This window comes from Cynocephalus volans, chromosome 1 (genome assembly GCF_027409185.1).
Source record: "Cynocephalus volans isolate mCynVol1 chromosome 1, mCynVol1.pri, whole genome shotgun sequence".
NCBI lineage: Eukaryota > Metazoa > Chordata > Mammalia > Dermoptera > Cynocephalidae > Cynocephalus > Cynocephalus volans.
In genome coordinates, this window is record NC_084460.1 from 50558881 (window position 1) to 50581733 (window position 22853).

General features: G+C 47.2%; 1 protein-coding gene across 1 annotated transcript; it reads left to right on the forward strand.

Moving 5' to 3' along the window:
• Positions 1–13265: 13265 nt before the first annotated feature.
• Positions 13266–22402, forward strand: TFAP2C (transcription factor AP-2 gamma). The gene is made up of 7 exons (XM_063105412.1): positions 13266–13313; positions 14821–15306; positions 15387–15438; positions 16669–16885; positions 17478–17596; positions 19653–19797; positions 20757–22402. The coding sequence occupies exons 1-7, from the start codon at positions 13266–13268 to the stop codon at positions 21040–21042; spliced, it is 1353 nt and encodes a 450-aa protein (XP_062961482.1). The 3' UTR covers positions 21043–22402.
• Positions 22403–22853: the final 451 nt, after the last annotated feature.

Below are 22853 nucleotides of genomic sequence, written 5' to 3' on the forward strand. Positions count from 1 at the left end.
GATTTGAACGGACATTTCACTAAAGAGGATATAAGTACATTTAAAAAAAGGCTCAATATCAATTGTTATTAAGGAAACTCACTTTAAAGCCATAATGAAATACCACTACATACCCACTAGAATGGCTAAAATTAACAGACTACCAATACCAAGTTTGGATGTGGAGCAACAGGAACTCTCATAGACTGCTAACGGGGATGTCAAATGGTACGGCTACTCTGGAAAACAGTTTGTCTGGATTTTTTTTTTCTTTTGTGGCTGGCTGGTATGGGTATCGAACCCATGACCTTTGTTTCAGTGTTTTCTTAACATGCACTTATCATATGACCCAGCATTACCACTCTTAGGTATTTAACCAAGAGAAATGAAAACACGTGTCCGTACAAACACTTGTATATGAATGTACACAGCAGTTTTATCTGTAATATACACAAATTGAAAATAATCCAAACATCAGTAGGCAGGAGAATGAATAAAAAAATTCTGGTATATCCATTCAATAGAATATTACTGACCAATATGTCTTAGTCCATTTCTGTTGCTTATAACAAAATACCTGGAAATGGGTAATTTAGAAAGAAGCAAAATTCATTGCTTACAGTTTCCAGTTAAGTCCCTACTCATTTACATCTTAGATCTCCTCAGTGTGGCCTTTGCTGTCCATATTTCTATCAACATTCTGCTCACCACCATTTAACCATTCTCTAAAACTTTCCCTGGTTTTCTTGTTTTCTAAACTTTCACAGCATCTAGGGTTTTTCTAGCCTGTTCCTCCAAATTCCTTCAGCATCTCCTCCACACCCAATTCCAAAGCCATTTCCAGATTTTCAAGTATTTGTTATAAAAAACACCCCACTTCTCTGGTACCTATTTTCTGTATTAGTCCATTCCTGTTGCTTATAACGAAATTCTTGAAACTGGGTGATTTATAAAGAAAATGAAATTTATTGCTTACAGTTTCTGAGGCTGGGAAGTCCAAAGTCCATCTGATGGTGGTGACAGTGATCCAGGGGTCTCACATTGCAAGATGGTGGAAGCAGGGAGAGAGGGAGAGAGGGAAAGAAAGAGGGAGAGAAGGAGAGAGGGAGAGACTCTTCTTTTAAAGCCCTCAGAGCCACACCCCTGACCACCATTTTTAATCCATTCACTACTGCACAGTCCTACAATCCAATCACCTCTTCAAGGCTCCACCTTTCAATTACCATCATAGGATTTCCCACCCTATTAACAGCCACTGTGGGGACCAATTTTCTAATACATAAAACTTAAGGGAAACAGTTCAAACTTCAGGGAGTTTTGAGGGTACATAATTCAATCCACTACACAATACAAAGGAAGAAAACACTGATACACCATACATAGATAACCTCAAAAACATTATACTGAACAAAAGAAGCCAGACATAAAAGCATACATACTTATATAAGTTTTATTTCTATGATATTTGAGAACAATTTAAAATAATCTATAGTGAAAGAAAGCAGACTGATTGATGTCCACCTTGCACTGGAGATGGGGGGTGGGATAATTGACTGCAAAGGGGCATGAAGGAACTATTTGGGGTGATGGAAATTTTCTCTGTCTTGAATGTATATGCACAGGTGTATACATTTGTTAAAACTCATCAAACTGTGCAATTAATCTGTGCATTGTACAGTTTATAAATTAGACCTCAATAAAGTTCATTTAAAACATTAAAAAATAAAGGAAAAAAATATAAAAAGAGCTAATTTGATGGAAGCCATCGTGATTCCTACCCTTACAAAGGGTACCTAAGAGGAAAGGGGGACTGACTCAAGCAACTTGGACCTGACCCTGGGGTGCGGCTTCAACCTCACTCAGGGCTGGGAGCCATACCCCCACTCTGAGCTGCCTCCTTTGGAAGAAGTCAGAAGAAGCCTGAAGAAGGCCAGAGGAACAGGTGAGTCATTTAAGAAGTCAATCCCCTGGTGGCCATCCTCTGAGTCACCTGTCTGGCTTCTGACTTGTTAATCCAGGGTTTCTCAACTTGGGCACTGTTGATATTTTGGGCCAGATAATTCTTTGTTGTGGTGACTGTCCTGTGCATCACAGTATGTTTAACAGGATCCCTAACCTGTAACCAGTAGATGCCAGGAGCACCCTCCTTAGTCTTGACAATCGAAAATATCTCCAGACCTTGCTGAACATCCCTTGGGGGACAAAATCACCTCAGTTGCATACTGCTTTAATTGGAGAGCTCTGCCTCAGGGCTTGGCCTTTCTAGACCTATAAGTGACCTAATCTCAGCCTCATTAGTAGAAAGATATCAGGTTTTTCTATCTATACATTCTGAGTAATTCCATTCAAAACTGAAGCAAGATTTGTGTGTGAGTGTTGGGGGTGGAGGGATGGGGAACAACATGACACGTTGGTTTTAAAACTTTTCTGGAAGACTTGAATCAGAAAGATGAGGCAGGTAAGGAAATAAGGGTAAAAGCTACAATAATCAAAACTGTTTGACATCGACATAGGAATAGACTCAATGGAATAAAATCATAAAAGTGGAATGAATGAAACGGATGAGAGGGTCCAGAAAAGGACTCATGTATAGAGGTCAACGTATTATATGATAAAAGGTGACATTTTAACCTGCCCTATTTGTGTTGTGAAGGTGGTTGACTATTAACTTTCCATCTGAGAATAATAAAATTAGGTCTTTCTACTTTAGACCATAAGAATGATTCCTTACACACCTCCCTCACACATACCAGATACATTAAGGATATAAATATCAACAACAATTTATGAAAGTAGCTGGAAAAAAATCAAAGACAGTTTAATAGAAAAATGGCAAGCAGCATTAATAGAACAGAAATAACACAAATGACCAACAAATATGTGAAACGATGCAAATCCAATGTGCCATTTTCTTTTGGGGTAGGCTATCTTATTGGCAAAAATGAAGGATCAGTAAAGTTCCCCGTCCACAACGTTGTGATACGGCATTTTTCTACACTGCTGCGAGGAGTATATGTGAGCGGGACCTTTTCAGAGGCTGCAGATTGTGCTACCCTGGGCTCTGACCACACAATTCCACTCCAGGCATCTCTCCCAGAAAAAGCACATCTACAGCCTTACCCTGAAAGTCCCTAGGCCCTAAATAGCCATGGATGTCTTTTGTTTGCACCACAGCCTATTTTATTTTATTTTTTTATTTTAATTTTTAATTTTTTAAAATTTATTTATATATTTTTAAGATGACCAGTAAGGGGATCTTAACCCTTGACTTGGTGTTGTCAGCACCACGCTCTCCCAAGTGAGCCATGGGCCAGCCCCACCACAGGCTGTTTTAAAGGACAACCTGACTCAACTTGTTAGGGTACGTGTTTAGCCTCCAACAGATGTGTTAGCACCTAATGTTCACCCATTTCTGTCACCTTCCCTGCCCTGAAGATCTAACAGGAGTTCCTAAACCCCTGTGTCCTGGGTTCCCTCAAATGCAAAGTAGAAATAGTAATAGTTCCCATCTCACAGGGCTCACATGAAGATTAAATGAAATAGCACAGGCAAAGGACTAAGAGTATTAAGGGACGCATAGTAAGCTGCAATACATGTTAACTGTCATTCACTCCTTCATTCATTCAACTATCAGGGTCTCTGCTAGGCTGTCAACAGGCAGGAAACCTTCCCTCTTGCAACTTCTCATCCAGAAGGGGAGGCATTCATTCATCCATTCAACAATTGTTTGAGGGCCTACTATGTGCCGGGTTCTATGGCAAATGCTGGGAATACACAACAATAACAAAATTGACAAAAATCCCAAACTCATGAAGTCATGTATACAGAAAAAGCCAAATAAAAGCAAAAAAAAAAAAGAAAAAAAAAAAAGGAAAGAGGAAGGAAAAAGGGAGGAAACCAAAAAAGAGGAAAGCAAGCAAGAAAGAAAAGAAGTAAATCTACATGTATTATCATGCAAAGATGTCCCCACTCTATAGCTAACTGCAAAAACACAATTGCAGAAGATGTGTACACAATGACTCCGCTATTGTTACTTAAAAATCATTGTTTCATGTTATAGATTTCATGTAACATTTGTTATATCTTGCGTATGATATATAATATAGATTATAAGCAGAAAAAGTGTACAATTACACTTCCATGTTGAGATGGTGTTTATTTCCAGGAATGAGGGTGAGGGAAAATTGGTACTCTGCAGCTAATGGGAACAATGCGTGTTGAGTGAGCGTGTGTGGGCTCCCATGATGATGCTTCTTTCAGGATACAAGCTCCCCATGCCCTGGGTCCCAATGCCCCACCCACCTTGTGGCTTTGTTTTAGGGTCTCCTTCCATTTTTCTCAATTTTAAAGTCTGCTCTTCAACCTAGCCTGTCTGACCCCCAGACTAGGTCAGCCCCTCCCCAGGCCATGTTATTGACTTGCAAAGCACAGCAACCTGGTCATGGGAGTAACAGACAAGAGCGTGGTGCATTCTGGGAAAGGCAGACAGCATCAGCCTTGCAGTTTCATGGGCAACTCTGAATAAAATATGATATTTAAGGCATTTGGGCCCCCTATTTTCTAGTGTTCAGCACCGTGAGGCATTGGCCTCTCACTTTGCCCTCTGCCTGCTGCCTCTCTCGAGCAGGCTGTAGCTCTAGTGCTTTCCCAGCCACGTTGGAGCCAGAGGCAGAGGAAATGCGCACTCTCACGTACACTTATCAAAATAGCCTCCCAAGTGGGAACAATTAATAAAAGCTCCACAGTCAAAAAAACAGGACTCTAGCTGGCCAGTTAGCTCAGTTGGTTAGAGTGTGGTACTGATAACAGCAAGGTCCAGTGTTCATCCCTGTACCAGCCAGCTGCCAAAAAACAAAACAAGACAAAACAAAACCCAAGACTCTAGATAAAGCCCCTCCTTACCTAATCTGTTTGCTTGCCATTGTCACCTCTTATGACCTCACCTGGTAGGGGATCAAGAAGGGCTTGGAATGTTGAGCTGATTGGAAATAACTGCCTTCTTTACCCGGTAATACAGGACAGTAAAACAACCAGCAGCCTGTCTTTAAAATTTTGATATTTTATTCATCATGGATTTTTTTGCATTAATTTTGATCTTTTTACATTTTTCTTTTCTTTTTTGGGCACCCAACAAGAGCATTAAATTACATCTTAAAATATCGCATTAAAGCCTTGTGTCTTGATTACTGGGTTTTTGGGTGTTTTCTTAAATTTCTCTCCCTGACCCTAATTCCAGTCCTGGTAGTTACCCTCCCATTACTGACCTTGTAAGAAGTGCACCTTCTCTTTGGAGTCATTGAGCATCACAGTGGCACACAGCTGGCCCAGGTGCAGGGACCTGTGGATTGTTTCTGACTTGTCCTAGGGGTGAGAGTCAAGAAGAAACAGGTGACTTGCTATTGTGGCCCAGGAAGCCTTGTTTCTGGTAATCACCTCTTTGGGGGCCTTCATGTTTTCCTGAGTAAAATTTAAAATTGGATTTATAATCTAATCTTTTGGGTGGTGGAGGGGAGATGGGAGGAGTGAGGATGGAGCCATAGACAGGAAGAAGCAATTAAATCAAATTCCCCTTTAAAAAATCATGCTTGAGTTAAAAAGATAAACTTCCTTGCCTCCTCTTTTTGCCCAAATCCATATGAATTATAGAATTCCTATAACATATTGTGCACATGAATGAAAAACTGTTTCTTTAAGACAAAACAAAATTGAGGTCTGAATGAGTGGTTTTGAGTAGGGTTAATTGGTTGTTTAAAAGGCCAATTTGTCCTCACCAGCCAGCTGCCCAAAAAAAAAAAAAAAAAAAAAAAAAAAAAGCCAATTTGTGATAAGATTGAAAAACATCCTTTCAATACAAAAAGAGTTTGCAAGACCTGGACCAAAAGAGGGATAAAGGATCCCTTAATTTATGCAGTTATGGTTTTGGAACGTGCAGATTTGATTCGCCACAGTTTCAGAGTCTCACATACAAATAAAGGAAGAAATAATTTCAAGCTCATTTTCATAGGAATCATTCATGCGAGTAGGTCTCAAACTTCAGCATGCCCCAGAATCACCTGGAGGGCAGGTTGCCGGGCTGCAGCCACAGAGCTTCTGATTCAATGGGGTCTAGGGTGGGGCCTGAGAAATGGGAGTTCTGACAAGCTCTCAAGTGATGCTGATGTTCCCGGTCAGGTACCTCACTTTGAGAACCACTGCTTTATGCTAAGGCCAAGATTCTAATGAAAAACAACTTCCCAACTAGCAAATAAATGAAATTGGATTATGCAGCAGTAGGACATCTTTCAACAAAATGAAAATGCATTATTGCCTCATAGGATCAAGTAGGGTAGGGCAGTGTTACGCATTTTCTTTGAGCATATCTATGTTTCCTATGAGAAGGAAATGTTGGCTTAAGACATTTCCAATTCTTGTTCTGGAGGCTAAAACAGTGGATGGGGAAAAATATGTATGTATATATGTTAGCCTTCCATAAAATTTTTTGGTGGGTGTGCCTCGTATTAAAAAGGGGTTGGAGACATATTTATTTTATATGATAGAGTGGATCTAAAAAATAATATTTTCTTTCTTTCAGCTTCTGGTTTTAATTTGGCATTGATTTTTGCTGGCTAGGGTTCCCCTCTGAATCCCCAGGTTGCCATGGTGACATTTTGGCCTTTGTAATGTTGTTGTTGGGCCTGCAGCCCCGCTGAAATGAGTTCTTACATGCAGGACTCAGGAGCTTGGCACCAGGTCCCGGGAAGCCAACGTTCATGTGCCACGTGAGGACGATGCAGGGGGAAACTGAAGATATTGCAGCCTGACTGGTGGGACTTAAAATAATAGGCAAAGGAGAAAGGAATCCCAGCTGCTGGGGAGCTGAGAACTCTCCAAAAGGGGTCATACGGGGCTGTCTGGTTTGCTCAGTTAGTTAGAGCGTGACATCGATAAGACCAAGGTCCCAGGTTTGAGCCCTGCTACCAGCTAGCTGCAAAAAACAAAAACAAACAAAAGGGGTCTTGCTCCACCTTCCCTGTAGACCCCTCCAGTGGACATTGTCTGGAGTAAAGTGACCCTGCGGAGGTGGGAAACTCGTCCAACAGCCAATTTTTCATAATGACGTATTGTGACACAGCACATGGTGCACTGGTTTCTGAAGGCAAATGATGTATTTGGGCATTAGTAGTGGTTATTTCACTAGTGGCATGTGGTGCTGATAACACCAAGGTTAAGAGTTCGGATCCATGTACTAGTTAGCTGCCAAAAACCCAAAGTGAAACAAACCAAAAACAGTGGTTATTGCATCTTTCGTTTTTTTTTATGTTCATTTTGAAAAAAAATATATATATAAGATACATACATTAATTGCAACCTCCCTCACCACCAAGAAAAAATGAAAACCATACCCCCAACCATAAGGAAGTAAAAAATAGGCTTTGTATCCACATTTCCCTTCTCCCAGCCCTCTCCTAGTGCCTGGGTGCACTGTGGTGACCTGTGTCCTTTTAGTTACACCATACAGCTCAGCATGTGTTGCTCTTAGAATAGAATGATATTAATGATCAAAAGCCTACTTTACACCTTCAACTAAGACTAACTTTCCCTGCATTTTTGTATTCTGCCTATTCTTTGCTCCAAGAGGTGGCTAGGAGTGAATATTTAAACCCCTTTCCACAAGATTATGTCTGTGCTTAGATCACTTTTTTGGTTTGCCCATTGTAAAAATCTACATTTCTTTCTATAGGTGACTCTATCATAAAAATCTCTTGGTGCATTTAAAAAGCCGTGTCTAGGAAGGCTACTGGGGCACAGAGGAACTAGGAGAGGTTACCCAGTAGGTGGGGTTGAAATGTTCTGTTTTCCTGCCACTTTTTTCTTTCTTCTAAGACGTCTGTAGAGGAATCTTGGAGAAGTTTTCAACGCACCTCACTGGGAAAGAAGCTGTTTGGGTTGTCTGGGCAAGTTTTGTGTCAAAACCAGCAAGGACCTAGATAATGAGGAGCAGCTCCTGCACAAGAATAATTTCTCCTCTTGCCTGGCCTGGGAAATCACAGTGGGTCCCATGATATTTAAATTTCTATTTTTCTTTTTCTTTTTTCATTTTTTTGGTGGCTGGCCGGTACAAGGGATCGAATCCTGGAACAGGGACCATGATGTTTAAACTTAAGGTACAGTCAACAATCAGCATTTATTTCAGTGTTTACTATTTTCCTTAAGAAGATCGTATTTTACTTGGCTCTCAGTTGTGCTTTTTTTTTTTTTTTAACCCATGTACTTTGCCTCTTTCCTTAAGGAAAACAGCATGTGATAACCAAGGTGAGAAATACCCTCTCTGGAAGATGAAGGAGAACCCAAACCCATCCCTTTTCTCCCCCAGAGAATTCACTGCCCCTGGTTCAACTTTAGCTGGACCTAGACTCCTGTGAGGTGCATGAAGTCAGATCGAAGCTAGAAATGACGGCTGAGAATTTACGGAAGTGTTAAGAGTTCTGGCTTTGGAGACTAAATAAATAAAAAAAGGTCCTTTGCCAGTAAGACATAGACTACATTTAAAATAATTTCTGATGGAAGGAACCCTCTTTACTCCTTGTCATATACATACGTAAAGATCATTTAAAACACTAGGGAAGACCCTTTTCAAATGGAGAGCTTACAGTTTCCAAGGGGAGGAGGTCAGGGGAGGAGTAACTTTCAGGTATGTCTTCCAATCGCGATACCCGGTCTTGGCTGTGAATTGCTCCCCCCCTCCACCTTCCCCCTTCGGTTAATTAAATAAACGCTGGAAGCGTGTACGAGGTACGGCTCGAGACTCGGTCCTTGGGGAGCTCTTTCCTGCGTGGCTCCTACTCTTGACATCCCTCACTCCCAGAGGGTTGAAGAGCTGGCACCATGAGTTTCCACTTACTAAGGGTGAGAAGAGAGGTGTTTGGGCGGAGGGCAGATGCGCTCCCAGCGCCCGGCAGGGAGGAGAGGCGTGCTAGGGGCCGGCTGTAAAGGGCGAGGGGCGGCCACTGGGTGGGGTGGGCGCCCGTGGAGGGTGAGGGGTGGCTCCTGGGCGCTGCCCGGGCTCCCTCTCTCGCCCAGTGCTGGCGCAGGAAGACGAATTCGCGCAGCCCAGGGCCTGGCCACTGTGGGCCTCCTCCTCGCCTGGCGGCGACCAAGATAACTAAGTTAAAGCCGCTGGGCTTAGCTGGCCTGGAGGGGTATGGTGACCTAGGACACTGAGCCGAGAAGGCCTCCGGGGACACGGGGCTCCGGCCTGCGCTCGGAGCGGTTAGGTAGCGCCCGGATGGGCCCGGGGATATTAGTGGAGAGGTGACAGGGACTCGGCAGGCGTCTTCCTTCCTGCCGCCAAGCACGCGTGGCCTCTGGCGGGACGGGGTCCCCTGGGGCAGAGCATGTCTCTAACAGGTCCCCGAGAACCGCTAGGATAGTGGCCTTGAATACTAGGCACAACTTTAGTGGCTTTGAGGTAGTTGGACGACTAAAAATTCACCTTTGCTGTGAAATGGGGCAGATGGTTGTCACATTAGAGACTGTGCTCGGGAAGACTCCGTTTGGCAAGTGCTGTACGAATGCGAGCCAGGACTAGACCGGGACAGAGATGGACCTGGGTCTTCCTCGGAAACGTGGGAACCTACAGGCCCCCTCAGCTCCGCGCCCCACTTGCCCATTTGCAGAAAGGAGCTTGCGAGGAGAGATCAGGCTGAGATGCCACTCCAAGACGCGGCCCCGCGAGGCGCGCAAGAAGCCATCGCTGAATGGAGCTGGGTTGGTCTAAGATGAGAGACCAACATGTGTTCAGCGGCTGCTCTGCACACTATTGAAAAAATCCGCTGTTTATTACTATTATTTTGGAGTAGCTGTGAATTGATTCCTGTGGCGCCCCAGGGCGTGCGCCTTAATGGGTTTAGACAGTTCTGTGTACTCTTTGACGCCGTGTCTGTCCAGTGGGTGCCCGTGCTACTAAAGGAGGGTGGTGCGCATGAATGGGCACCTTCCTCCCGGACTTGCTGCAGGCCCGGGTTTATCAGTCCGGCTCGGTCCCCGCGGGCCAACCACTTACTGAGGTTCCTACCCGCACTCACGTTGTCACGAGGGGCGGGGCAGACTCCCGGCACGTGGCGCGGCGTCTGCTAAAGCGCTCCGGGGCCTCCACCTGCTGCTCGGGCGCCCCCTCCCTGGGGCGGGAAGAGTCGCTGGTCAGCCCCCGTCCGGCTGTACCCGCCCGGCCTCCTTCTTCGGCCTGAGGCGTGGGTGCGGGCGGCGGAGGACTCCGGCGGTCTGGGGCCGGGAGCTGCATTTTCAGAGGCACTGGCCCGCGCCTCTTTGGCGGTGGCACACAGTGCGGGCGTTGCTGTCCTTGCAGAATCCTGATCGCCTCCTGTCTGTGGCTTTTTGGGCCCTCCCGAGGCTCCCGAGCGGGCTGGGGGCGTGGACCCGAGCTTCGCGAGTGCGTGTGAGTGCAGGCTCCCTAGGGGGCGGCAGAGAAGAGCCCCTGACGGCCTCCACCCCTGTATCCCTGCTTCCGCAAGGCGTGGACCGACGCTCGCCCTCGGGATCCTTAGTTAGGCGACTGCAAGGCTTCCGGGAGTCTAGAGGGGGCACCCTTCTCTGGGGGCTGTCTGCCTCAGGGCGCTGCCACGCAGTCAGTCCTAGTCTTCACTTGGGCCAGCAACAGGGGCGTTGGAGGGAGATCTGTCGTGGGTGCCGGAGCCATCGGTTTCCTGCTCTCTGCAAGGAAGAAAAGTTGAGCTTAGAGAAGGGCTGAGGCTTCCGGCACCCTGACAAGGGCGCGCGCGTGCCTGTGTTGGGGACCTGAAGCGGAGGGCTGTGCGTGTTTGGGCAGGGCCTTGCGTGCAGGATCTGTTCGATTCTTCCCCATCGAGAGAGCGGAGCCCGTTGGAGAGGGACAGCGCCGGGGACCAGAGCGCTGCCTCGGGAATGAATGGCCTTTGCCAAGCGGTTCTGTAGCCTCTGGGCCTTCGGGGCTTCCCCAGCGGCGGCGGGCGAACCCTTCGTGCCCATAGGTTCCCTTCGCCTCCCCCATAGACAACTCCGGGCGGGAGGAATCTCGGTCCCTCCGGACGGCCTCGGCGAGCGCTGCTGCGGGCAGGAAGGACAGCCAGTGCCTGGAGTGGAGGGTGAGCATCTTCCTGCCCACTCCAGGCCTCTGCCTGCGGGGGGTAAAGTTGCCGGCACAGACGAGACAACTTGTTGAAGCTGCACCCCAGACCGGATCTTGGAGGAAAACCCGGGGCAAGAAGGCCCAGAGTGGAGGAGAGCTGAGCGTCACCCGTCAGGGCGCCCAGGGTGCCCAAGGGAGGCGCCACAGCTTCCTTTCTCGCGAGAGCCCAGGACCCCGATCTTCCTCGTGCTGGGCGCTAGCCTGCCTGCGGCGCCCCGGTCCGATGTCCGCATTGCGCAGGTGCCCCCCAGCCCCCACCCACGAATACCAGGGGCGCTGCTTCTGCGGTCATTTATTTATTTTGGCCCCAGACCTCAGTGTTTTGGCCCCAGACCTCAGTGTTTTGGAAGTGAAGTGTGAGGGTCTTGTGTCTTTTGAAGGCACTGTCCTTCGCGCTTAGTACAAAGCCTCGAAAGACATGCTCGGCCCGAAAAGTCCCAGTGGTTTCAACTTCCAGGTTTTGTTCTCTTGGTCGGAAAATCACCTCGGATCCGGCTCCTCACTAAGGGCGGGGGTAGGGAGGATGGGGCGCTTTGCTTGTTCTCATTTTATTTTAGGCCCCTGTGGGTCTAAAGAAATGCTAAAGTTCAAACAAACCCCAGGAGGCGCAGGAAGGCGTGGATGTCTTCATTCTGTGGGTGGGGGAGTCAAGTCCACTCCAGATCGGGGGCACTGAACTGATAGGTATTGATTATTGCAAAATTGGATTCGGAATCAAATCGAAATAGTTCCTTCCTCCAGTCCCCTCAGAATGTTTAAATCCAGTCCCGGGAGCCAGCTAAGACATCCCAACAAAATTCGCCCTCGAGAAGAGAATTAACGACTTTCCCCTTGCAATGAAAGAATCAATTATAATAATTAAGCCAATGAATTTCGTTTCTTTGAGTTTTAAAAATTAACACTGCACGTGGTTTTCAAGTTTGGGTGGCAAGTACATATAGAGGGAGCGGGAGGCAGCGTTGATGTGGAAGTTTCGTTTTCTGCCTCCACCTGTGGAACGGGGGTGCCCACCTCTCCAATAGGCGCCTTTGTGCTCCCACTTCCCTGTACCTCGTCACCCCCACCCTGCCCGTGGCGCTCGGGTTTTATTTCGCCCCTCACCCCAACCTCTTTTCCAGGGTTAGTTGAGGCTTCTGAGTGATTGGCCCTCTGGAGGCAGCTGCCCAGCGCCGGCTCGCCAGGGCAGGGCAGCAGGGCTGGGCCAGGGCGCGCGGGTGTCCCCCGGCCGCAGCCAGCAGCCAGAGATGCAGCTTCGGACGACAGCGGAAAGACGCCGTTGTCCCCGACTTCGGGGCCGGAGGAACGGTCTGCTGCCTCTGCGGAGCGTGGGGCAGCCTCCCCAGAAGGCCGTTCTTCCTCGCCCGGGGGATCCGGAGGGCGCTGTGCCCGGAGAAGGAGGAAGGGGGCGTCTCTCGGTCGGACTGGGCTCCAACTGCATAATCCCAGCCCAAACCTTAAGTCTCCGTGGGGCGGGATGTCTTAAAAGACCCCAGCTTTTGAGACACCCTGAATGCGGGGTCTCTAACTCTAGGGGAAGACCCTTTAGGTGGAAGAGGGGCGCTCTTTGGTATTTGCATCCCGGTCCCCAGCTCTGCCAAGTTTCAGGTGTGTGCATGGTGGGGGTGACAAGAAAGGCGCGTCGGGGGACTCGGGCCTCGCAGGTCTGGTTGTCAGCGAGGTACGGCCCATCGACTCCCCAAGTCGCCCCTCGCAGCATGGGGCTCCGTAAAGCGCCAGGCCCGGGTGCGGGGCGGAGCTAGGCTGGGACTGGCTGGGGGCCGCTCCGCCCAGCGCCGGGGCCTTCGCGCCGGCCCCCAGGGAGGAGTTATGATAATTTCTTTCTCATTAAGGCGCTCGGGTCCCCCCGGCTATCGCCGGGACACACAGCGCGGGCGCGGCTTCCCCAGTCCACGGCAGCGGCCTCTGCACCCGCGGCGGCGGCAGCAGCATCTACGCCCGCGGAGCCGCCGATGCGTGTCCAGTGACCCGAACATCAAGGCCCGCGCGCAGCGGGGGCGGCGGCAGACGCCCGGCCACCGTGACCCCGATTTTGGATTTACCACTCGGGGGGTGGGGGGAGTCTGGATTTAACTGGCGACTGTTTTGGGGGACTCCGGAAGCCATGTTGTGGAAAATAACCGATAATGTCAAGTATGAAGAGGACTGCGAGGTGAGCTGGGGCGCAGGGGCGCAGGGGCGCAGCCCCACCTCGCCCGAGTGTAGTGCGGCAGGCAGGGGCCACCGGACCGCGGTCGGGGACGAGAGCATAAGAGTCCACCCCTCCGGACACCCCTTAGTCCATTTCTCCAGGACCCCCTTCCAGTAGCGGGCCTTTTCCTAAATATCCAGGCCTTCCTCCCGAGAATGGCAGATCCCACCCCACAAAGCTTACCAGTCGATTCATAGGAATCAAACGGCTCTTCTTGTCGTTTTCTCGGAAGGGCGCCTTGTCTGCAGCCCTTAGAAGTGGCTGAAGCCACTTGGTAAAGCACGACGTCTCCTTCCAGAGGGGTCAAATGTGGCTACCTGCCGGCGACACCTTTGCGGAGTCTCCTCCAAGGCGGGCTTGTCACCTGCCCCGCTACTTCCTCGGGGAAACCAGAAAACAACTGAAGTTTGGCTTTCAAGGGAAGTGGGGGCTGGGGAGTGTTGGGAGGGGGGTGTTGAGGCCAGATGGGGCCGTACGAGCTCGCGAGTGCTCCAGCCAGTCGGACAGGTTGAGCTAGAGTTTCGGAGAGTGGGAGGGAGGGAGGTGGCGAGCGGGAAGAGGAAGGAGACGCGGGCGGCGGGAGGCGAGCGCCGGCGCGCTGGAGAAGGGGAGCCGGGGCGGTGGGGACGCGGGAGCGCACGGAGCCTCGGGGACCTCGGGGGGCTGCCCCTGCCTGCGAGCTTGGACACTTCCGCCAGGGGGCGACAGGACCATGTTTCTCCTGGTTCCCCGCTACCCCGTTTACCCCCTGGACAGATGGAGACACATCCTTTAGGTATTAGGTCGGACAGCCGTGGGGCTATGGGACGTGCGCAGGCAAAGTTGCCCACGTTTCGGGGTCCGTCGTTCTCGCACCGATGTGTGGGGACGCTGACCGTGGTCGGCAGGGTGGTCTCACTTCTCACTTGGCCCGTCATGGCTAGCGGGGACGGCAGCCCTGGTCACGGCGCGTTCCCGCCAGAGAGCCTCGGGCGGCGCCGGGTGGCAAGCACCGTCAGGGAGTGTCATCCGCCCGGAGGTCTTTGTCCTGAGGGCGTGGAAGGGAGGGTCCCTGGGGTGGGAGAGATGCGCCCTCCCTGCGCTGCGCGCTTGATCTGCCGCTCCCGCACCTTGAGCTGCGCGGCTCCAAAATGTGCGGCCTCCCGAGCGAGCGCGTTCCGCACCGTGGGCGCCACGTGCCGACTTACTCCCTTGGCCCCGGCCCCGGCCTTTCCTGGCCCGAGACGTGGGGTTCGGACTTGGCACCGCTGCGCGCCTGGGGCGTCGGATCTCCCAGACCTTCGCCGCCGGCCTTCGAGGACTCGTTCCCCCAGGTCTTTCACCCGCCTGCCCTTCGTCCGCGGACTCACGGTTTACATCGAAATCTCCGGGTGCCTTTGACTCCGCGGGCCTCCTGGGGCGCGCCGCAGGCCAGTTCGCCGTAGCCGGGTTTCGAACTAACCGGGTCTTCTCTGTTTTTCGCCCCCAGGATCGCCACGACGCGAGCAGCAACGGGACCCCGCGTATCCCGCACCTCTCTTCGGCCGGGCAGCACCTCTACAGCCCCGCGCCGCCCCTCTCCCATACTGGGGTCGCCGAGTACCAGCCTCCCCCGTACTTCCCGCCTCCGTACCAGCAGCTGGCGTACTCGCAGTCGGCCGACCCCTACTCGCATCTGGGCGAAGCCTACGCCGCCGCTATCAACCCCCTGCACCAGCCGGCGCCTACCGGCAGCCAGCAGCAGGCCTGGCCCGGCCGCCAGAGCCAGGACGGCGCGGGCCTGGCCTCGCACCACGGGCGGCCGGCCGGCCTGCTGCCCCACCTCTCCGGGCTGGAGGCGGGTGCGGTGAGCGCCCGCAGGGATGCCTACCGTCGCTCCGACCTGCTCTTGCCCCACGCGCACGCCCTGGAGGCCGCCGGCCTGGCCGAGAACCTGGGGCTCCACGACATGGCGCACCAGATGGAGGAGGTGCAGGTGAGCTCCTGCCCGGACCTGTTTGCCCTGCAGCCGCCCTCCTCCTTTCTCCAAACTTATTTTTATCCTTTCTCCCCTAGAATGTGGAGGACCAGCACCTGCTGCTGCACGATCAGACTGTTATTCGCAAAGGTAGAGCTTTTTACTTCCTTCTGACCACACACAACCCGGACTTGTGAAGTTAATCAACTTACTTGAAATGTGGGGTATTTGGTGGCATTTGTGTATGTGGGACATTTGTGGTGGAGGAGACTGATGAGGACTCAAGGAAGCGAGATTTTAGGAGTAAGAAGAGGGGATTTCTTTCAGACCTAAATGAGAAAGGATGCTCTGGTAGAAAATGCTTGGGAGCTGTCTCTGGATCTCAGATTTCTTTACTCCATAGTTTCTTCTTGGGAAATGACACTCCTTGAATTCCAGAGAGTGTTTTACAATGTTAGAGAAAGTTTTGCAGACTGAGTTAACCCTGTGATTTAATTAAAAAAAAAAAAAAAAAAAAACCACACGCACACACCTTAGTTGAGTGATTGGTTTTGTGAACATTTTAATTGTTGGATGAGTTGTGATTTTAGTTCTGATTTCCAACACGCATAAGGTATGAGAAGGGTCCTTAACTGTAACCTGCAAGAAAGGTTTTGAAACAGTTTGGCCTACTCAGTTAAAACAGCCCTAACAGGAACAGAGTTGTCAGGGGCCGGGTTTTGTAGAGTAAGGGGAGTAGGGGATTTAGGAAATTGGATTACTTGGTAATTGAGTGGCTCATGAAATTAAGTTCCATACAGACGGGATTACCAGTTGGCTGTTTTGGGGAATGGATTAGACCTAAATTAAAGGTAGTTTATAGTCAGTTACTTGACATTGAACTGCTTGAATAAATGGGGGGGGGGGGCTTGAAGAAAAACTTGGAAAATAAACTAAATTTTCCAGTAAACTTATAACAGAATGGGTTAGTTTGTTTTTAAATTTACTGTGATCACTTGCACTGAAGGGTTTTGGCAAAGGATCTGAATGTGTCCTGTGATTTTGGTTGTTCATTGAGGGGGAAAAAAATTCTCCATTTATTTAGTATTGAAGTGGTCTTCTGAAAGCAAATGTCGCAATTAAACAGATTTCAACAGTGGCTAGGAAATAAAAAACCCTCCAAGCTCGGTATCTTGACTAATTAACTTCCCAAGGTGCTAACTTGTGAATTTAAGATTCGATTTATCTTTGAAGAACATGGCGTCTACTTGTAATTTATAGTTCAGCATACAACATTATTTGTCTAAAGAGCTTTCAGCTTTGCTTAGTGGTTTGGAAAAGGTCTCTTTTGCTCAGATGAGAGCAGCTCTTGTGACAGCCAGTTCTGATCTTCATTCACAGGTCCTATTTCAATGACCAAAAACGCCCTTAGCCTCCCCTGTCAGAAGGAGCTGGTGGGAGCTGTATTGAATCCCACCGAAGTCTTTTGCTCGGTCCCTGGAAGATTGTCTCTCCTCAGCTCCACATCTAAATATAAAGTGACCGTGGCTGAAGTACAGAGGCGATTGTCGCCGCCTGAATGCTTAAATGCCTCATTACTAGGAGGTGTCCTCAGAAGGTAATTGGGGAACACAATCTGGGCTTGGTGGCTGGGTAGTGAAAAGTGAATGTATAAAAGGATTGGGGAGGTATTTTTAACATTTATGTAACTTTTATACTTAACGCTGAATTCTAATTGGCTCAGAGAGTTTTTAGTACATTTCTTCTCTTTCAGAAAGTGCCAAATGTAGAAGGAAGTGCTAAAACAGTGCTAACAAATTATCATTTACTTAGAATTTGATTTCATGTATGAAGTGGTAGCATCTGTATTGTGGGAAGGGGAGCCCTGTGGTTTTTGTTCCCCCAGGGAGTTTCTGGAGGGCTATAGCAGTTTTACAAATGAAAATTTATTTTATCTGCTCTGACACAACTTGCAGTGTTTTGGGATTAAAAAAAAAAAAAAGTAGGTGGTGCTAGGTAAGGTTTTTGATTTTGAATTTTACAGGTACTACTTTAACAAAAACTCCCCTTGCCCCCATCCCTTTTGATTATGAATCACATAATGTAGATAGTTTTTGATGGATTTCAGCTTTGACAGCAGCACTGGAGGAATTTAGAATTTGAAAGTGTGGTTTCTTGAAAGTAGCCAGAGTCAACTTTCTTTTACTCAGAGCCAAATCTAAAAATGGAGGCCGGTCGTTGCGGGAGAAGTTGGATAAGATTGGATTGAATCTTCCGGCTGGGAGGCGGAAAGCAGCCCATGTGACTCTCCTGACATCCTTAGTAGAAGGTCTGTGAGGTTTTGTTTTTGTTTTGTGGTGTTCTTCATTTGTGCAGTATCTTTAATTCATCTCTAAAGAAAAGCCAGAAAACAGCTCCTAAACTTTGGGTCACAACTAGAGAGAGATGAAAAGCAATTTGGATTGTCATAAATTCATTGCAATGAGTCACAATCATTTTATCAAATAAGTTAACATTTACATAATCTTGGCTGCACAAGTATTATGTTCTGGGTTCCTCAGAAAATTAATGTTACGAAGAAATTGGTTTTCCTAATCTGAAAAATTACGCTATAGAGGTCTCAAGACATTTCTTGTCAAATTAATTTAACAATTCTTTTTATCTTGGGTTTTTTTTTTCCCAGTGGCTGGGCAATAATGAAACAATTGTTGAAACAGGCGGCTGATCAGTTGGTACACCTTTAAAAGGCTGATTACTTCTTGGTGGGCAGAAGTACCATTCCTGATTTTTGTAGCTGTGGATTATTGGTTTTGGGGTCAGTGAAGAGAACCCCTTGTATATGATGGGACTGGCCCAATTCATGATTCCTTTCTTCCTTTCCTCCCATCAAAAGAAAAAAGTGATGGAATCCCTGGCCTATGGATGAGCCCCTCTCCCCAGCCCCAAGACAGTAGGATGGGGCATTTCAGTTTTTTGAATTGGGGACCCTTCCCCCTATTTGGAAAGCAGCCAAGAATGCAATACAACCTTTAAAAGGGGGTGCGAGGGAAAAGTAGAATAATTTTTTAAAAACAAAACAAGCACATTGTACTGCACACAGGAAAGTGGAGTTGAACACTGAGAGGCTTTTAGCTAAAGCCTCCACCAACCTCTCAGCACCCTGAGCAATCAGCAGGGTGCTGGGCTCTTGCTGTGGACCAGGGAAGCCAGTGAGAAGTAGTCCCCCTGTAGCAGTACAGTCTTTTGAAGACTTTATTTCCTCAAGACTGTGGTGCTAAAAGAGACTTGGCAGCATCTCTGCTTTACCTTTTCACGAGTGCCTTTGGAGGTCAGGGCAAGGAGAAAGGAGCTGCCTGGCTGAGAACAGCTGTCCTGCATGGAGAATGGCAGCTTCTGCATGCGTGAAGCATAAATTTGGCTCTGCTAGGTTTTCTTACTAACCAGGCAGGGCTTGAATAAGAAAGTGTGCTGGAACAATGGCTCTCAGATTCTGATTCAGTAAGTCCAGGGGCCTCTGCGCCATCTGGGTTTGTGAAAAGCTTTCCTGTCTTACACCCTGGAGCCAGGAAAAGGCACCTCTTGGGTGGAAGATGATTCCGTTGGTTTCTCCCTCTCTAACCTGGACAAGGGGATGGATATTCCAAGCTGTTAATTTAAGCTCTTAATATTTATTTCCAATAAGAAACACACTCCTTCCTTTTTAAAGAAGATATTCTAGAGACCTGTCCCCTTCAGGAATAGGGCACCCTAATTAAAAAGGAAGTAAGGTGTCAAATACTTTGTCACCAGTTTACTTTTGTCAAACATGCTCACCTTCCTTAAATTTTCTTTTTTTTTTTTTTTTTTTGTCGTTTTTTTTTTCGTGACCGGCACTCAGCCAGTGAGTGCACCGGTCATTCCTATATAGGATCCGAACCCGCGGCGGGAGCGTCGCCGCGCTCCCAGCGCAGCACTCTACCGAGTGCGCCACGGGCTCGGCCCTTCCTTAAATTTTCTAATTTAAGGTGTCTAATTATCTGTTCTTTGGGCCGAGGGACTGGTTAACATGTTTCAAGTACAATTAAAATTTTCAGGGTCTTTTTTTCTCTCATTGTGTTAACTTTGCCTTCAAAATTCCCGGGATATAAAGTACCTACTGAAAGCACCTACCTGCAGAGTTGTTTGCCTGGTGTATGATTTCGTTTATTTATTATTTTCTTTCTTTTTTTTGGCTGTCCAGTATAGGGATTGAACTCCAGACCTTGGTGTTATCGGCCTCTAAAGTATATGATTTTGTTTAGAATACAAAGTGACTGGTAGACAGTGCTAGAAATGAAGAAAAAGGACAGTTTGCCAGCAGTGACCACAGCCACCCTAAAACCTGTTGTCCTTGCTGATTATTCTAGGTGAAGCCGTTCATCTGGCTCGGGACTTTGCGTATGTCTGTGAAACTGAATTTCCTAGCAAACCAGTGGCGGAATACTTAACCAGACCTCATCTTGGAGGACGGAATGACATGGCCAGTAGGAAGAACATGCTGCTGGCAGCACAGTAAGTAACCTGATATGAACTTGATCATTTACGCTCCAGACCTTGAGGTAGAGAGTCCAGCACAGTTCCTATGGCTCAAGAAAGAAATTTGTGAAATAAATTAGACTCTAGCAAAAGAATATGGCAAGGGAGCTTTTTTCACAAAGTCAAATACCAAAAATCTTGGGTGGGATTTAAAGAACAAGATGAGTGTATTACTCTGTAATGAGTGTTTTTCTAGCTGCCTAATTATTCAGCTCAAAATAGTCAAGCTACTCTTCCATTACTGTATTTGCATATCTTACCAAAATGTGCAGAACAGGATTTGTTTTGTCACCAGTAAAGAGAGAGCATGTGCCTTCTACCTCCTGATAACAAGCCTTGTTTTTTAAATGTAAAGATCAGGGTGGATTTGTAGGAGACTTGGGGGCAAATGAAATGTCTCAAAAACTACTTAATGCAGCTGCAGAATTTCTCATAGAAACCAACAGTAAGTTTATTTAAAAATCATGGTAAATGGAGCAGAATTAGTCAAATCAGGAAGTGGGACAAAGAGAGAGCACAGCGAACCAGCTTGTGTAAAGAGAATTTCAGGGAAATGCATGATTCTCCAGGTTCCTCATAGAATTTATTTCAACCAACTTGTACCAAGGTAACACTCAACCTCTTTGGTTGGGATCTTGACCCCACCACTTTTACCAGTCTTGGTGACCTTGGCCAGTTGAGTGGGGTTAATCCTGTTATTTTTCCTAATTGTAATGAGGATTAAATAAGACAGTGCTTGAAAAGAGCTTAGTTCAGGGCCCAGCACATGATAGGTGCTAAATGCTGCAGTTGGCTATTAGCATTAGTTTAAATTCTCCTTGGCTTTAACGATTCTGATTGCCTCCCAGATGTCATCCTCAGGGTCATTTGTTCTGTACTCTTCACCTGTAAAGAGCTGGATAGTGCTCACCGGACTTCATTAACTGTTTCTGCAGGCAAGTGTGTAAAGAATTCACAGAGCTTCTCAATCAAGACCGGACACCACATGGGAATGGCAGGCCCACCCCGGTCTTGGAGCCAAACATACAGAACTGCTTGTCTCATTTCAGCCTGATTACCCACGGGTTTGGCAGCCTGGCCATCTGCGCCGCAGTATCTGCAGTGCAGAACTACATCAAAGAAGCCCTGATAGTCATAGACAAATCCTATATGAACCCCGGAGACCAGAGTCCAGCTGATTCTAACAAAACCCTGGAGAAAATGGAGAAACACAGGAAATAAAACAGTGATGAACAAAGGGTCAGAGTTGGGAAGGAAAAGGACTGCAAAATCCTCTGGACCCGTACAGACCTGGGAACCCCTCTTGCCTGGGGGAGGAGTTTATCTACCTTACTGTTAAAAAGGCCTCCATCGATTTCTGGATGGGCAGTAATCTTGACATACCCTCTTGGATTCCTTAGTTGTTTCTCTAGCGCTGAAGTATCTCCTAAGTTTGGACGTATTATCAGAAGGTGACAAGTACTGGTTCTTTATTCATTAAGCTTTTATTTTATTTTATTTTTTGTTTGCTTGTTTTTTATTGGATGATCACAGCACATTTTATTTTTTTTGAACCCCATTCTTTCTTTCTCTGAAAGTGGTGCTACAAGTTTTAGAACCTTTTAAATAAATTCCCTTGGCTAACAAAATCCCCCCCCCCCCCACACACACTTAGCTGTTGAAATGTCAAATTGATGTGATTCAGATTGATAGGTCAACAATCTCTTATTTTCCAGTGTTAAAGTAATGCCTGGTTTTTGTGTCCACTAAATATTTGTCTTTAAGAAAAGTATTTATGTAGCTTCTTTAGAGATCACATCCTTCAGTGGGAGGCAAAGGATCTATCAGTTTAGGAACTAGTTAATAGGTGGTATCTTACACACTTTAAACCTCATGTTCAAAGGGGGCCTTCTGGTTTTTGGAAACTTCTAGAAACAAAGCCTGCTGACGATTTTTTTCTTTTATCTTTTTTTTTAATTTTGAAAGTTAACTCTTTAAGTAGGAGACTCTTTGAGATGACATTTTCTTTAAGGTACTGAAGCTTTATTTGCATATTTATTTCAGATCCTGATTTTTCGAGTAAACTTGAAAAGGGTAGGCACGAAGCATATTCTTGCTGTCTGTCCTTCCCAAGTCCCCGTGGAGGCTCTGTATTTTGAGAAACAGTGTGTTGAGTGTATAGATTTTATTTATGCATAATTTAATGGGGTCTGTAAATACTGGTGCACTTCTTACAACTTTTTGAGAAATGGGATTCGATTTTAATATTAACTTTTAATGGTGATGGGGTAATCTATAACACATCTTTAGGTTTTATTCATATGTACACAGGGTATTAAAAATTGAGAGTATACTGGGCTGTGTTCTTGTCTTGGAAGATTCTATTTAATTGAAGCTCTCTGTTCAGAAAGCAATAACTTCATGTTTCATTCCTGTTGGGCTGAACCCTACAATGAGTGTATGGTACAGTGTGTGGGTGAAATGGAGATTTGGAATTGAGCTCCATGCCTGTAAATGTTCTTAAAATAATTATTGTGTGTATGATACCTGTATAATAAAAGTATTCTCGATAGAAAATTCTTTTTCTGGTTATAACCTGAAAGTTTGGTTATAGCTTGATTTTTTTAAGTGTCCAAGATGAATGAAATAGTGCAGGAGTTAAATTTGTGGCTTGACTGTTTCTTAGTTATGATAGATTGAACAGGAAAGTTGTGCTTGAAGTTTCATTTTCTCTCCCTAGTGAAACTGCTTGACTGCCCCAGGTACATAATCATCAGTGTCTCTCCTGCATGGTACCGTTCTTGACCCCAGGGGTGTTGAGAAGTGTACAGGGGACCGTGTGACATTGAGAGGGGCCAACATTTTGGGAACAATGTCTCATGTAAAGCTACTCTGTTGAGAACAGGTACATTACCGTGTGTTAGTGAAGAATGGAAATGAAATCATTGTAGATATTCCTTTGGCAGATATTCCTTAGGATGACGTGGTGTTCAATCAAATGCAAGTAATAGAGGTGTAGAATGTTGGTGTTTTTAATCTACATTCTCCATCTT